Source organism: Rhopilema esculentum, chromosome 6 (genome assembly GCF_057945365.1).
Source record: "Rhopilema esculentum isolate cy_ngs chromosome 6, ASM5794536v1, whole genome shotgun sequence".
NCBI lineage: Eukaryota > Metazoa > Cnidaria > Scyphozoa > Rhizostomeae > Rhizostomatidae > Rhopilema > Rhopilema esculentum.
In genome coordinates this window covers 12931846-12948005 of record NC_142820.1, presented here as the reverse complement: position 1 = coordinate 12948005, position 16160 = coordinate 12931846, and the positions used below count along the sequence as shown (strand labels likewise).

Genomic DNA, 16160 nt, shown 5'->3' with positions numbered 1-16160 from the left:
AAAGTTCCGAAGAAGAAATTTTCAGATCTCAGGCTACAATTTTCCAAAATTTGTACCAAAACTTGTTACAATATTTCAGTGACAAAGCGGCTTGGGGCGTAACACCTTCGAGACACACCAGTCTACAATGACAAGGCGATACCCTGCATCAAGAACTCAATGACTGTCTCAATGAATCAATTAATTTTTTCCATTTGGGCTTTCAGAATAATATAATAATAATATAATAATAAAACGAATATTTATACAGAATAAACACTTCAACAATTAGAACATCGCTGTTATCACTGTGTGTCCTGTGAAACAGTTTTCAACGGTCTTTTCATCAGGGCCGTAAATCCCGGGGAGGGACGGGGGGGAATGGACCCCCCTAAAAATCTTGAGCAAAACGATTTTTTTGGAGAAATTACCATCATTTTCCTTGAAAGAAAGAAATCCCTGGTAGCCGGGTTAGAACCAAACAACGTTTTTCTGGTTATTGCAACAAACCTCATCAGGTTATTTTTGTAAGCAGAGTGGTTTTTATCATTTTTACAAGATAAAAACTTACCGTTTTCTACCGTTTTATTTTTGAAAACAAAGTACAAAATAAAAAGAGAGCAATCTGTCATTTTATTTGACCTATTTACTAACTTATTTACATACATTTCTATTATTTGTCTATTATTTGCTTTTATCCAGTAAATCACTTTTTGTATCATTAAAATGTATTCATTTTTGATGTGTAAACATGGCCTACTGAAAGCACTCAAAATAAGGAAGACGCACATTTCTGTTCAGAAAGTAAATTTCTACCAATCAATACAACAGCGTCCCATATTTCCCCAAAGTCTGTCACTAAGGTTTAAGCATGATTCTTCCCCTCCAAAATTTCACCCAATAAACAATAATCTGTGTTCTTCTGAAAAATACCGAACTTTCTATCCTGAGCGATTCTAGTTTTTTATTAAATTTAATCTGGGGAGGCCTTTCTAGCAGATAAAATTTCAAAAATTTTCTTCCGCGTCGGACCCAGCCATGGTGGGTCCTCCTACGACAGTTAACTTGATTCTTAGCTCCCAAGGCTCAATTTCTTGGGGCCATCTCTGAAAAATGTTATCCATCCAATTATAAACACAAGTCAATGTACTAAGGAATATCTGTAAATACCTTCTATAGAGCAGAAAGTCTTGAGAAATCCAAAAATATTGACTTTTGTTTTTAAAGTAATTTGCCCCTCAACTGTTTCCATAAAACATAACACATACCCGTGTGGTGCCATGACCCACTGCATACTTTATATTCATTCGCTCTGCTGACCCCCCCCCCCCCCCCCCCCCCAATTCACATGACAGATTTACAGCCCTGCTTTTGATGTTTCAAAAACCTAAAACAGTCATTTCTTTCATAACAATATTTTTTAAATTGTCTTTGTCACCAACGTGAAGTTTACATTCGAGGTTTGCCACAATTTTCTGCAGAGTTTTACGAAGAAGGCTTATGGTAAAAAATTATCCCCGATTTTCGGTTCTACATTTTTTAAATTTTGGGGTAGAAAAAGGATTCAGTATCCCTGAAAATTTTTGGGTATTCAATGCATCAAGTGCTGAGTTATATAGGAAAAACTAAAAAGTTGTAAGAATCGGTAATTTTTCAGATCGGTACACTTCCACCTTAACCTGTGTAGAATTTCTTGATTTACAACAAGCTTTTGACACAGTGAATCATGAAATCCTTTTGAATGAACTTAAGCATTATGAATTTCGAGAAACTGCATTGATCTGGTATAAATCCAATCTCTCAATGAAAGGAAACAGTATGTGCCAGTCATCTTATTGTTAACGGTGGGGTACCACAGGATTAAGTCACACCTTAAGTCACTGTGGATTAAGTATTTGTTTGCAGATAATATTAGTAACATATTGAGGAGGAGGCAAAATGGAGCGATGCCTCTATAGAGGGCAAATAATCTCTTTGAAAATGAGCATTTTTTGCATTCCAAAGAACGTGGACCCCCATTTTCTCTTGTTCAAATCACCTCCCCCATCCCCCCTCCCCCCAATGCTCGAAATTGGTGAAATTTTAAAATTGATTAAGCTTGGTTTCCACTATGAGTTAACGTGAGTTAATTTGAGATAATTTTGTGATCTGACATGGTTTAAAAATTATCTCATAGTGAAAACGGTCATTAAAAATTATCTCATGAAAATTAACTCTTGTTAACTCACGTTATCTCATGAGCTTGAAAACAAAATTCTTTGATTTCAAGCTCATGAGTTAACTCGAGATAACATCTTATCAAAAAAAGCCGATGAATGGGAGGGGAATGTGCTATAATTTGCACTGAGGTTCTTACGCAACGCACTTGAACTGAGTATTACTTTAGATGTTGAAAACAGTTTTCTTTACGAAAAAAAGTTAATTGTGAAATAAGAGAAACATTTTCTCATTTTTAAGATCCTGCTGAAAATGGTCGTATTCACCAAACGCGTATCTTTTTTGGTAGACTTTCCGTACCGAAAACCTTGGCGCAGATCGCGAACGGCACTTCTAGCAAAAAATATTTTCCTTCTAAGTAGTCTCAAAAGCAGAAGTAAAACAAGTTGTTCTTGTAAGACGCCCGCCATAGCTGCAAGACTCAAATAAAATGTGATTTTTGAAATTTCCATACTTAATTCTATCTCAAGTGGAAACCGAATCGGTACATGGGTTAATTTTGAGATAGCTCGCGTTATCTCACGCTATTTCACACTATTTCAAGTTAACTTGAATTTAGACCATGAGTTAATTTTCAATTTAGCTCAGAATTATCTCACGTTAACCCATAGTGGAAACCAAGCTTTAAGAATAATTCCTAGGCTCTAATTTCATCAACAACTTGACCTTTTATCAATATGGGTTTTTTGAGCAAACAAGACATGAGAGACTTTCAGGCAAAAAGTTTGAGGAACACTCATATTATGCTAAAATCTTTTTCTGAACTCATATTAAGCTAAAATGAACATTTTTTTCTGTTTGACCCTGATTTTCACTCTCCACGTTCTCACTAAAATGCCTCCAATTAATTTTGCTCCATGGGCTATAAAAATGAAATGAAAAAGAGCTCCTCTAAATAAGAGGTTATGACATTCCTATCTACTCTTCAATTCCATTTATTGGGCTGACATCAAAATATTCAATTCTGATAACTTTTATGATGCGTTCCAGATAATTTTATGTTGAAGATAGAAATTACTTATAGAAAATGCTTCATTTCTTTACTCGCCGAAATTTACACCGAAATTTGAAAAATATGACCGAAATATTTTCTACCAAAAATTAATCCACCGGAATTATTGATACCGGATGTTTTGGGACTTAATGTAGTGAAAAAAGCCACAATCTCTAGCGACTGCCTTAAAAATCAGAGTAAATTTGGTAACATAATTCGATTAATTTTACTTGCAATTCATTATATTTCTGGGATTTTCCAAATTTTACAAGGATTTTCAGAAATAGGTAATCTATTCTAGGTCTGGGAGCAGGGTCGACAAATGAAGGTGGCCAAAGATGCTATGACTCTCCAAAGTATGTTTCCAAAGAATGGAATCTTGCTACATTTGACACCATCTTAATCAACTACGAATTTCATACATTCTGTACAACAAATAAAAACAATATTAAATACGATATTATGATGCAAGCTGTTGGGCTTTCGGCCTGGCCTTAACTGTTCCCTTTGTTTGCATTTTGTCAGCGACGTCGGTCAGTTTAGAGAAATGTTTCTGTGCAAGCACGTGCCTGTTGTGAACCTTTCCAATGAAAATCCTTCCATATCCCTGAAAAGCAAAGCCAAGATTTCAAAAAACTGCTCTCAGAAAACAGACCTGTTTCAGATTGAACTTTTCTTTATGTCGACAACGAGGATAGTAAGACGAAACCGAGACAAGTGATGTGCGGTGCAAATATTTTATCGCGTTTACATTGAAAATGCCTATTTCTATTCAAAATTGAAAAAGTCTAACCTTGGGAAATTAGAAAACAAATATCGTGATGTCGAAATCTCAAAGTGCTGCTAGTTGCTATTAAAAATAAATTACAGCCTTTGCTATCTCAGCCCTCTTTCTTTCTCTAGAGAAAGGGGTGTTATAGCGTCACTCGTCTCGTCTTCGTTCCTAACCTCGCTATCAAAAGATGTGTGAAAGACAATTCGTGGAATTCTCATCACAAAGGTTTGGGAATTAAAGTTTGTCTATGATTTTACAATTTTAAATTGCATCCACAGTTTAAAACGTGTCAAAAAGATTTTCAGGGAATAGTCTAATAATTGGAGTGCGAAAAACGGTATTATGATTATTTTATATGATTTGAGCTTATAAAAGTCCCCATACAGACACTTCAAGAGATCAAAGTATTTCTCCTCTGAAAACCGGCGTGAAAATGATGGCATTAGGGGCAATGAATAGACAGAGTAATGCTTAAAAACAAATCAAATATTCTTTCAATGTACATTAAAACTCGAAGCTCCCAAACAATGAGCTAGCAATCTTTATATGATAGCTTCATAAAGACGTACTAATTGGAAGATTCAAAACTGCATAGATTTATATATATAAGCACCAAAGTAATGTAGCACAAATTCATAGTTAATAAACCAATGCTTGAAGCAAAGAAAAAAATCCATTCAGGCACAAAAAGAAATCCCTGTACTGCCAAGAAAACGAAAGCCAGTTGCGGTAGACAAAAGTTCTCTGTTGTCAAATTTGTTATTCATAAGAGTCTGTATATAAATACTTTACCTCGTTTACGTTTTCCAATTTAGAGTGTGCGGCAGCCTCTTCTTTGGTAAGCAGGATGCAGTTCCAAGGGGCCCAGTGCTCATGCTTGTTCCACCTCACCAGAACAAGATCATGCAAGTCCTCCCATGCACTCAAGCAGCTCTGGCCGTTCCAGATATTTTCCACAAGATACCTTAAATCTGCCTCCTGCAAAATTAGTAAAATGATAGCGTTACAAAAATACTCTATCTTAATAACCTTCAACCTTCAAAATTGCGGCTATTTACAAAACTAAGCTATATTAGGCTCTGATAAAGGTTTAATTCACACATAAACTCCATATCAAACCTAGAAATTTACATAACCCGCTATCAAGTTCCTTCTTTGATTGAAACTTCGTCAATAAACTTGTTATATTTTCCTAGTAAAATTTCACTTTAATTCCTAGTTTCATTCCATTACATTGTACAGCACACAGGCTAGTATATGTATAGAAATTTAAATGAACAGAAAAAGAAGAGAATTCGGCTAGAAAAGAATCTAATAGCACAGACACATACAAGACTATTTTGTAAATAAATTGACTGTTTAACTTGAAAGTTCTGCATTCACATTTTTATGAATCACAACATGCTAGCGGATGAGGATATTTAGTTAAAACTATTGCCATCTTTGCAGCAACAGCTTTCATGTTTTCCCACCGAGTTATAAAAAGGATTCCATTCACTCAAATTATAACACCATAACAAAAAACTGGACATTCTTTGTAGGGTTACCTGAATAATGAACGCAATTTTCGAGCCATCACTGTATTCTTCCTCCGAATGTCGTAAGGCAAGCAACATGGAACGAAACTTCGAGAAATCTTGTCGTAAACGAGCATCGTTATCCAGTTTCGCGCAACGACGGCAACGTCCAACGATCCTAGAAAGAATCGAAAGTTTTGAAATAAATATAAAATACCGTTAGTACTCTAACTCCCCAGAATAGGTCCCCTAGACCAAAACCCCACCCTCGAACAAGCACTCACCCTAAGATATCATACTCTACAAAACATCGAAAACTTAAGCAAGCAAAGAATTTTCACGATTTTGTTGATGTCAACACTGACATGTAGAAATCTCATTTCCTCAGAGAAAATTTTGAAAAAGTGAAAAAGTTATTTTATGGCAACTTTCATATAATAATTATAAACATTCTTCCTTTAAGCCCCGCTCTCCTTGAATTAGCCCCCATCCAAAAACGATCATTATAAAAAGCCCTTAGAAGACAGTACAGAAACCGGACCGCCAAAATGCTGCAGCACATAAAGCAGTCCCCCCCTCCCCAATAATTTTCAAGTTGTAGTATGTTTCCTTTATAACAATGTATTGAATGAGAAGGAATACAATTTCATTTCATTCATTTCATTTCAAATGTTTAAGGAGGGTAGCCTTTCAGCAATGCTGATTTTCAAGGGGCCCTCACTTAAAATACTGACAGAAATTCTTGCAAAAAACAAATTAACCTAATTATAATTCAATATTTACAATCTAAAATAAATCCTTTTTTAACTTGAGTTTAATTTTACTACAAATATCTAAAACGAAAGGCGAAATGGTAATTTCCAATATACAATTTACAATTACGCCTATTTACAATTTCGCAAGATTTTTGAAGTTGGTCAAAGAAAATGCCTGTTTACACTCAGCTGAGAGGCCATTCCAAGACCTAGCACCTCTAAATGAGAAGCATTTCTGCCCATTTTTGGAGTTTTTCTTTGGTAGCCTTAGGTCAGTTTAGCAACCCCCCTCCCCCCTCCCTAATATGTATTTCGTTCCGACGGCATTGCAAAGGGTCAATTATTGGGCCTATTCGCGAAAACTCTAGTCTGCTTTCATTTTGGCCTATTCAACAAGAGGCCTAAAGTAGCACTTAAGCCCTGCAGCTAGAAAATTCATTTTTGGCAATATTATGTTAATTAACAAAAAGTAAAAATCTTACTTTGAGTTTGATGCAAGTGGAAATTCCGAAGATGGAAGGTACGAGGTGCAGCTAGGACAGAAGTAGACATTTTTGCGAAAAGTAGATGGGTCTTGTGGAACCTGGAAATGAAAATTGAAAAGAGTCATAGCAGCCATGTATGATATTACTGAGTGATCAAAAGCGACAGAAAATAATGCCATAACACAACCATAATGTTATTATCAATTAAATTAGGGTGAATTAGATTATCGTCAATTAAATTATAGTATCATATAGGCCAATACGTATTTTAAATTTGAGATCTTACCAGGGGTGTAGTCCTTAGGGATTGTGGGGACCGAGCCCCCTGTTAATGTCGAAAAGTAGCCAATTCATAGTTTTGCCATTGTTTTTGGATCATTTTTTGCAAGAGCCCCATTTTTACTTTAATAGTGCAACACCCATAGGTTTTAAAGCACAAATCTGGTGCAGGAAAAACTCGCATACAAAATACAGGGCTTTTTCTAATTGAAAATCAAACGTTGGCAGTTTTTGCACCATAACGTTAAATGTACATTGTATTCTAAAAAATTCGTGGTACTAAGGGGCATTTTAACTGAAGGGCCACGCAGGCAAATAGAGGGACCTTTGTAATCAACAATCAGGTATTACCACTGTTCTTTTAAATAAGAAGCACGTGCATCCGATGTCACATAGTCAAATAATCTATGAACTGAAAGTTCATTTTCTAATGAAACAATATTGCAAAAAGAGAAAGCACTAGAGTGCTACCTTGAGAAGTCTTCCTGCCTCAGGATTGAAAAGGGGGATTTTGCAAAACTGTATGTACAGCGTCGAGATTCTTTGCCTCAAGCCTGAAAATGCAGAAGATAAAACTCTTGTTTCTTTTATACGAAAGTAAGGTCGACAAGGAGTTCTTAACTTTGTGGCTATAAAAATGTTAAACCTTGTGTCACTTAAGAATAATTTAAGAACAGTCCTAGGATCAAAATAAAATAAAATTAAGAATACTGAGGCAAAGCAAAAAATTAGGTATTCTTATAAAGAAAGTGTGTGCCAAACATACCATCTAAATTTGAGTCTTTGACTCCTCTCATGATTAATTCTGTTTCCCTGTCAATGAGCTCAACTATCTCATGAGTCAATTTGCATTCATGCTCCTGAGATGAAGATATACTGAATATGTAATAACAAGATTGACTAAGGATAACCATACTAAGGACTAGGTATTACATACGTACAAATCTTAACATTACATTTAACGCGGCAGTGGTTTGGAAGACCAAATTTATGACACACGCAAATACGAGGTATGTTTCTTATTTTCCAACACTGGAGTAAAGTATTCATTTTCAAAATATCCATTGTATTCTGTGAGATACAATTATGATATCGGTATCAAACAAGTGGTCCACAAAAGGTTTTCTATAGAAATTTTCCTCTCGTTAGGACCCTGCCAATGCGGACAAAAATTGATTTGACTATATCGTTATACTGAAATTCCTAGAGACCCAAAAAAGACTTGAAATGTAAATCTATACTTGATTGAGTTGTTGAATTTTTGCAAATTTAATGGTATGCAATCTTTAATGTGCCTCAATTTTGGGGTAGGGGTTTTGGGAAATTTATTAATTTTAGGGTATGTTTTAACATTTCAAAATGTTCAAATAGAGAAAGGAATAAACTATGATAAAGAAGTAAATTTTACCAAGGTAGCATTCTAACAAAAAGAACAATACATTTTAGAAAATAATTTGTATTTAGTATAACGATATTTTGACTATTCTAAAATCCCACTGGTTCGTTTTGAAAGTTTTGAAAGAAGAATTTCACAGTAATTTAAGGAAGAAGTTTTTTAAGACGATGACGTCATTTAAGGTGGTAAAGCAAAGCGCAGCAATACCTTAACTGTGTGTTTTAATGTCAGAAGAACGTCCAGCCTTTCTTCCTCGGTGAGGTACTTCATTTGCAGACTGTTGTAGAGGTCTCTAAGCTCTTGTGCGCGCAAGGTGTAAGGTGTGTCTACTTCGATAGTAGTCCCGTCATTCGACCTCCATTTCTTAGGTGAAGCTGCCTGCAAAATACAATTTCTTACACAATGAGCATTTAAGGTATATTCCCGGCTTTTGAAATTTGAATGTATGCTAACAAAGATGCTTCATATAAATTACTGAAAAACTTTAAAGATTGTTAATTCAAGACATGAAAAAACACATGACAAGAGCTCGAAAAGAGCTTTCGAGCCGCGAGGCCTAGTAATTCACATATCAATTTGAACAGGCTTGAGTATACATGGTGTTGTAGTTAATTATATAATTTATTCGAATTTTTTAAAGATGGAAGAATGAGGATTATTATAAAAGTCTCTATACATAAATGAAAATATAAACTGAGGAAGCTAATATGCAGAGACTTCATAGGCTACGGATAAATGGGCCTGCAGCTCGATTCCATGACATAACCAAACTTTAAGCTAGAGTGAAAGAAGTCGCCATATACTACTCTGTAATTCCAGGCGTAGGAATCATGAGGTGTGGTCACATCGAGAGGAAGGACCAGGACACTGCTTGATAAGCACAGCTTCTCAGTGTCCTAAAAACTACCTTCAGATGCTAGGTAGAAACAAATACAAAAAGCAATGAAAAAAGCTTTTCGTTTGCGACTAGACTAACCTTGTCAAGAAACTTTCTGATGTTGCTTTCCTTGTTTTCTTTGCTGGCCTTGATTCTATGTCGCTCAATTGAGGCTATCAAATGACTCTCCTGCTCAAGCAAGCCAACTAAGGCTGCCTTCCGTTCAGGTCCTGATCTTGTCGCATCAATCTTTTCGATTTCTTCGCGACGCCATCCTTAAATTTGAATCAAATGGGATCAAATATATAGATATTTATTATAGATATTTAAGAATAATTATTTAGTTTAAAATAAGGCAAACTATTTCTAAGAAAAAAAACACTTTAATACATATGTCGATTTTAAATTAGATGTGAACTGAAATGGTTTTGTTCGTATGTTTCTTGGCATCCAATCTGTGAGAGATGATCATTGCAAAAAGAAGTGAAAAAAAAACAAATTTGAACCTACTTTCTAACGCAGCATACAAAAGGTCGAAATCTTCTTTCGATCTTGGATTCATCCTTCTTTCGAACTCTTTGCGAATTCTTTCTTCCCTTTCCTTTTGCTTTCGAATTTCTTCCTGTCTCTCCCACTCAAGACGCAACTCTTTGTCCCGACGAAGTTTCTTTACGTACCCCGTAGCAAGCCATCGTCTCCAATGACACTGGAGTATGATCACCTATAGCGCAAGCAAGGCGGTGAAAGGTCTGGAAACATAGAACACAGTCTTCTGAGTGAACTATGATTGTAATGCGTTCAAAGTCGTGGCACATAAAAATATAGGGTAAGGACAACGGAAACCCCCAAATAATTTTTCACAAAAGTATTTAGAACAATGCAAAAAATTTTTGCTATGGGTCTTTGCATGTTTAGCCCCCTATTTGAAAAGAGCAGCTGCTACTCTTTGGAGTAGATTTTGATGCCAAAATATCTACATAATCAGTTGAATGAAAATTGCATACACAATTCTTACAAGTGATATAAAATAAATCGGATTGAAATAACTTTACGGCTTGTGTAATTCTATCTAGTTCTAAATTTGTTCCATAAAATTACCCATTAAAAGACGTGACCAACAAACGTATATAACTCAAAAATGAATATCGTAAGACTTTCAATATCAGCCCAAGCAACCACTCTAACATTTTACTAGCTGAATATCTGACTAACTTAAAATCTTTATAGGCAGACATTTGAATCTTGGATCAACATGAGTACCTTGTAAGGGAATACATAATTTTAGGATGGTAGATGATTTAATTTACCCATAACACCCTTGTTGATTCCCATTTAAAAATAAAGATAATCCCTTGATCTCAAGACACAATATTTTATGTTCTTATTGTTCTCAAACAATGCTCCCTCTCTTAAAACTCGGTATTTAATTTATCGGCCAAATGATAGTGAAATTCATCTTACCTTCTCTAGTCTCCTTGCAAAGACTTCGTCCGCAGTTTCATACACTCCAGGTATAATCACTTTGTCAGTTACATTTGCAACATAACATCCGGGCTTTGTCTAAACAAAATGGATCAAAAATTACACACTTTCACATGTAAAACCACACTAAAACCAAAGTCAAGGTTATACAAAAAAGCGAAACCATTATTTAATATTAAAAGACTTTCTTTAAACTCCTCAGAGCCTGATTTTCGAAGAAATTTTAATATCTCTGCTGAACTAGCAACCAATACCATACAAGCAATACAAGCAGCCAATCACATTAAGACTCCTTCTTTGATATCGTTTTTGATGCACAATTTGATATATAGATCTTCTTTTATCTTTTCATTTATTACGATAATTTTATAATCTCATCAATGTCCAACAAAAAATTATTTACTAGAACAGATTATGTTATTCACTAGAACAGATCTTTTGCTCTTGAATTTTGCACAATCTTGAAACGATCAGTAAGAAGAATTATATATCAAATTTTGAATAAAAAGACAATACAGTAGAAAGGGCATCAGAAAGATCCCCATTATGGAAGATGCCGGAAACATTAAGCTAACAAAGTTGGTAGTGCTGCTTTTCTGGTAGCGGAAAAGTTATCGTTGTATAGTGAAGTAATATTAAAAATAACTCAATGTAGAATATCGTTATAACAGAATAAAGGTTTTAGTTTGATATCAAGTCCATGTTTTTATCATTAACTTGTTTCAATCTTAAAGCACATACCATTTGAGTTGATGTATTTTCAAATGTCTGTTGATACTGAGTTCTATTCTGAACTGTTTGTGTGTCTCTGTGGAATCTTTCCACCTAGAAAAAAATTTGGTTGATCAATTTCATTATCATCATTATCATCGTCATCATCATCATCATCATCATCATCATCATCATCATCATCATCATCATCATCATCATCATCATCATCATCATCATCATCATCATCATCATCATCATCATCATCATCATCATCATAATCTTTTATCTATTAAGTACTCAATATAGATGTGACTTGCCCAGTAAATTGCTTTCAACAACACATCAAAAGCACACAGCAGAGGGATAGCATTTGTCATCTCCTTGCTTTTTTTCAATAAATACCTTGCTTTAAATAAAGGATTTAGATAAACTCTCTTACCAATCATTTTTTACTGGGTATATATTTAAACAAAAAACCGTAACTCACTGAGGGTGGGACCCTTCTTTTTGGATATGTCTGACATGATGCATTGTGGTACTCAACATCTGTTAACCTATGCCTAAATCCACCAAGAAATGGCTTTTTGAATTTCTCAGTCAGAATGTGTATGACACTTTCACTTTCTTCTCCATCTATAACAAAACAAACCAAATTCAGGCACAAGCATCAGCATCATAATAGATATTATGTAGAAAGAACAAAAAATTGCTTGCAGAAATAAATTTGTCAAGTAGTTTTTCTGAGTAAAGCTTGGGGACACTAAGTTTTGCTCTGATGATGCCCTGTATGCCAGGGCGAAATATTAGCCACAGCTAATTTACATGTGTTCATTGTTGTTTGCCTTTGGCATTTTGTAGTGCTCCTTATTTGCTATATTCTTATAGGACATTATGTTGCTCCAAAACAAAGTGGCAATTATTTTTAGTTACACATAAAGTGACAATTACACTTTTGGTGGATAGAAACGGACAGTTCTATATTCCTACCCCAAGTTTCATGCTTAATGCAATCATCAGGCAGGTGACAGTTTTATTAATTGATACAACAGCCGAAGTCATACTTTCTTACAAATACTAACAATGCTATCTTAACCTGGATTATTCTTCATAAGCATAGCTAAAACTTTCAATTTTCAAAACATACTTTTATAGCCACAAGATTGTTCAAAAACATAAGAAGAGAATCTTTATATTTTTTAATGAGCAGAGAATATTTTTCTGAGATATTTTGCGGAAAGAAATGAAGAAATAATGTTGTCATCATGAGTCAAGAAATGAATACCCAAAAAATTACCAACCAATAACAACTGTTTTCCGTAATGTTCTCCATGCACCTCCTAAAGATGATGAACTGTTCTGTGTACTTAGTGTCAGGTCAGAAGGGAGCTTCATCCCATCAATTGTTATGTTTTCATCAATGACATCTAAAGAAGAGAAAAAATACCTTTTACAAAAAATCATGTAACTCAATGACAAGTGCAAGTTTTCCTGACAATAGGACAGTATGAATGATTATCTTTGAATGATTAACTGGATAAAAAATTGAACAAATGAATCTGTGTGAGGCAGATACAAACAGAGAAGGCAACAGTAAAAATGAAGCTGAAATTTTCTGGACATATGGGCTCATTATTTGTGAAGCGATATTCTTGTAGCCAATTAAAGAGAGATGGAGGCTAAAGGACTATGGCAAGTATATATTTTGGAATGAACAGGTAGAAAGATGGCCAACAGACAAAAAATTGAAAAGAAATGGTGAATAGTAAAATGGCAAAAAAAATTCTTCTTTGCATCTGAAATGGAACTGAAATGCTGGTTGAATTACTATATATGGAATGGGAGAGGAAATTCAATGAATCCTAAACAAACAGCTTTTGTTTACCACTAAAGAACAATTTCTTCACCACCATTTTTATCTTCCTTGGTAATCAATTCAAATACTCAAAGTTCACCAATTTTTGAGATTATAAAGGATTTTTTTAAAATTAGCAGACTTGCATTGTTTTGCTAAAAAAAGGAAATTCATTTTGGTCTTTAGCCTCCCATTAGGAAAATCAAACCAGTTAGGATTAAACCATTTTATGTTATCATAAGCAGTGTTGGAAATTCAGACTTTCGTTCAAGGAGGAGGAGAGGGGCTCAGACCCACAATTTCCCAACAAAATGAAACGCCTAGAAATAAAAACAGTGCCTGTGCAATGTCTTTTTAAGAAATATTTTGGTTTGGCCTTCTTATGAGCATTAAGACCTGAGTTGCTAACTCATTTGGCTTTCTTTTGTAAATCAAATCTGGCAACCCTCTCTTGGATGGGCTTTCAGCATGCTCAAAATTTGTCAACTATCCTACAATAGCTTGAATTCTCTGAAAAGTAAGCTAATTTGGGGGGCCTGAGCTACCCATGACCGCATAATTTCTGCCATTTACCATTGACCGCATAATTTCTTACCATTACCATTCTGCCAAATACAACTGAACTGCAAGATTTACAAAAGTATTGACAGTGCTATAGATAAATTGACTGGAAATACATATAGAATTAAAGATCTTTACAGAAAGTTTTGTCAAAAAGTTAGTTATTAATTACCACTTCCTGCATCAGAGTTTCTCTTATTTTCATTACTCTCTTCCTTCTGTTGGCTGCTGCTTTCTCTTTCTGCTTCTCCAGCAGAATGTATCTTTTTAGATGCTTCACTCCCCTCTGAATTTTTTCTTCCTTCACTTCTCTTCACATCAACCTTTATCTCCATACTGTTGTTTCCTCCAGCTAAAATGAAAGGAAAACCAAAAGTTCTTTTTAATTCCAGTTAGCTTACACATTATTTTTTACGATGCATGGAAAAGCAAAGATATCAAACAACTTTTCATTTGGCACTTCTCAGAGTATAAAAAACCTGCAATACCTTAAAGGTAAGCAAAAATTGATCTCCATATTCCAGACCACAAGTAACATAGGAGGAAGAATGGCCTGTTTGATGGGGTCTTTCTTTTTATCATATGTATGATGAAAATATGAGCAGTTAGTAAAGCTGTGAATATTGTATGCCGGACAAAAAAAATTGTATGCCAGAGATGATTATCTTCAGGCTTGTGCTCAAATGGAATGCAGCCTGGCCTAGCCAAATAAAACCTTTTAAACATGATGTGGTCATCTTATACAAAAAATTGTTTCTGAAAGCTTAGAAGTAATAAAAAACTAGTTGTTGAGCCTATTTTGGCCCCCAAAATTATCTTAAGCTGTTTTGTACAGTGATGAAAATTTCTTAAAATAATTCCTGGGCTGTGTACGGTATTAATATACTTTTTGTAAGACTAAAGTAGAAACAATTTAATTCTTCTTTAAATTTAACTATGTACATGAAGTAATTTATATTGTTACTTCGTTTCAAGCTCATATCTAGGTAAATCAGGATCTAAACAAACTCACAATGTGAATACGAAATTAACTACAACGGCCTAAATAATGAAAGATTTGAAGTCAGCGACTCATCTTACCATCCTCTTCCTTAGTATTTTCGTCGTGTGTTTCATCGTGTTCATCCTTAAACGAAGTATCATCTGCTGTTTCAGCAGGTAACGGGGATGTTCCTTGGTCGTGTGTGTCTGCACCATTTTCCGCCATATCACCGGGCTCGTTGGGTCCTTCAACAACTTGATCTTCCATCACCGCTGGGTTATCAAGATTTTGCTCGCCATCGACATCTGGTATGTTTTCTTCTTCAGAAGTTGCTTCTTTCGAGACAGCATTATTCTCTTCGCTACTTTGGATATCTCCTTCCATAACAGATAAGGAAAGTACTTCGAAATACAGCACTGTGATCAAGCCCAGACTTCAAACTTGCTTGCATACTGTTACTATGCAACAAGAAACCTCGATTTCATGTTGTATTTCAACATTAACGACCACTGATCAGTGTTAACGACAGCTTTACAGAGTTACAAACAGGCATCAAAATTTGTAATCACTACATTTTGAAATGGAATAAAATTTATAATCTCAATAACTAATACTTGCAGCCTAAGCTCTTTTGGAAATACGACATAAATACAAAAACCCCAGCCACAGGCTATTTAGAAGCAACAAAATTTTTGCCGTTGCTCGATGTTTTTATCTGTTGTATAATTCTATGCCCGGGTCGTTGATCTTTACCCAACACTGATCTTTCTACAGCTATTGTACATTGATGGTAATTTTGCAAGAAAACATGCATGAGGCTATATCACACATTGACGTATTATATGAATGACTCTAAATGTTAGCCTCTCCAACCTTCTTTGCAAAAAGTTTTTGTGACAGGTAGAAGAATCAGAAAATACCGTTGCACTGTTTATTTAAATCATCTGATCTCTATCAAAAATGTTTCCAGGACAAATCTTGCGAGAATTATTTTTTTATCAAGATAAACTTCATTGAAAAAATCTGTTGCCTTATATATGAAAGACCAATTGAGCACAATATTCGAAGAAGTGCAAAGCTAAATCTAAAAGGATAAAAAACTACGGGTGTAGCCAGCCTAGGTCATAGAGGGTGTAAACCCCGCCCTAATTTTTATGAGCTGGTCGAAATATTTTCAGTTGGCCCAAAAAATCCTTAGTTTCTCGGTAAAATCGTCTTTAGATCGGTAGGTGAAATAGCATATAAAAATTCTATATTCCTTTCTATTTTATCTATATTTCAGAGAATTTGGAAAGATC

The 16160-nt window shown here is 34.8% G+C and overlaps 1 protein-coding gene across 1 annotated transcript; it reads right to left on the bottom strand.

Moving 5' to 3' along the window:
- Positions 1-2310: 2310 nt before the first annotated feature.
- Positions 2311-16040, bottom strand: LOC135689627 (IQ motif and ubiquitin-like domain-containing protein). Its single transcript, XM_089108889.1, has 15 exons — positions 14961-16040; positions 14053-14232; positions 12766-12891; positions 11955-12100; positions 11498-11581; positions 10736-10834; positions 9785-9995; positions 9374-9549; positions 8605-8775; positions 7768-7861; positions 7473-7555; positions 6720-6820; positions 5513-5660; positions 4758-4943; positions 2311-3797 (listed from the first exon to the last, which is right to left on the bottom strand). The coding sequence occupies exons 1-15, from the start codon at positions 15244-15246 to the stop codon at positions 3651-3653; spliced, it is 2238 nt and encodes a 745-aa protein (XP_088965015.1). The 5' UTR covers positions 15247-16040; the 3' UTR covers positions 2311-3650.
- Between the last annotated feature and the right edge of the window lie 120 nt (positions 16041-16160).

What these genes read in the sequence shown, in the direction of transcription:
- LOC135689627 (XM_089108889.1), bottom strand. Translation starts at nt 15,246, where the DNA reads ATGGAAGGAGATATCCAAAGTAGCGAAGAGAATAATGCTGTCTCGAAA. An exon ending in ACGGAAAACAGTTGTTATTG is followed by an intron (nt 12,101 to 12,765) that starts GTTGGTAATTTT and finishes GTTTTGTTATAG; the next exon opens with ATGGAGAAGAAAGTGAAAGT. An exon ending in AAAATACATCAACTCAAATG is followed by an intron (nt 10,835 to 11,497) that starts GTATGTGCTTTA and finishes CATTTTGTTTAG; the next exon opens with ACAAAGCCCGGATGTTATGT.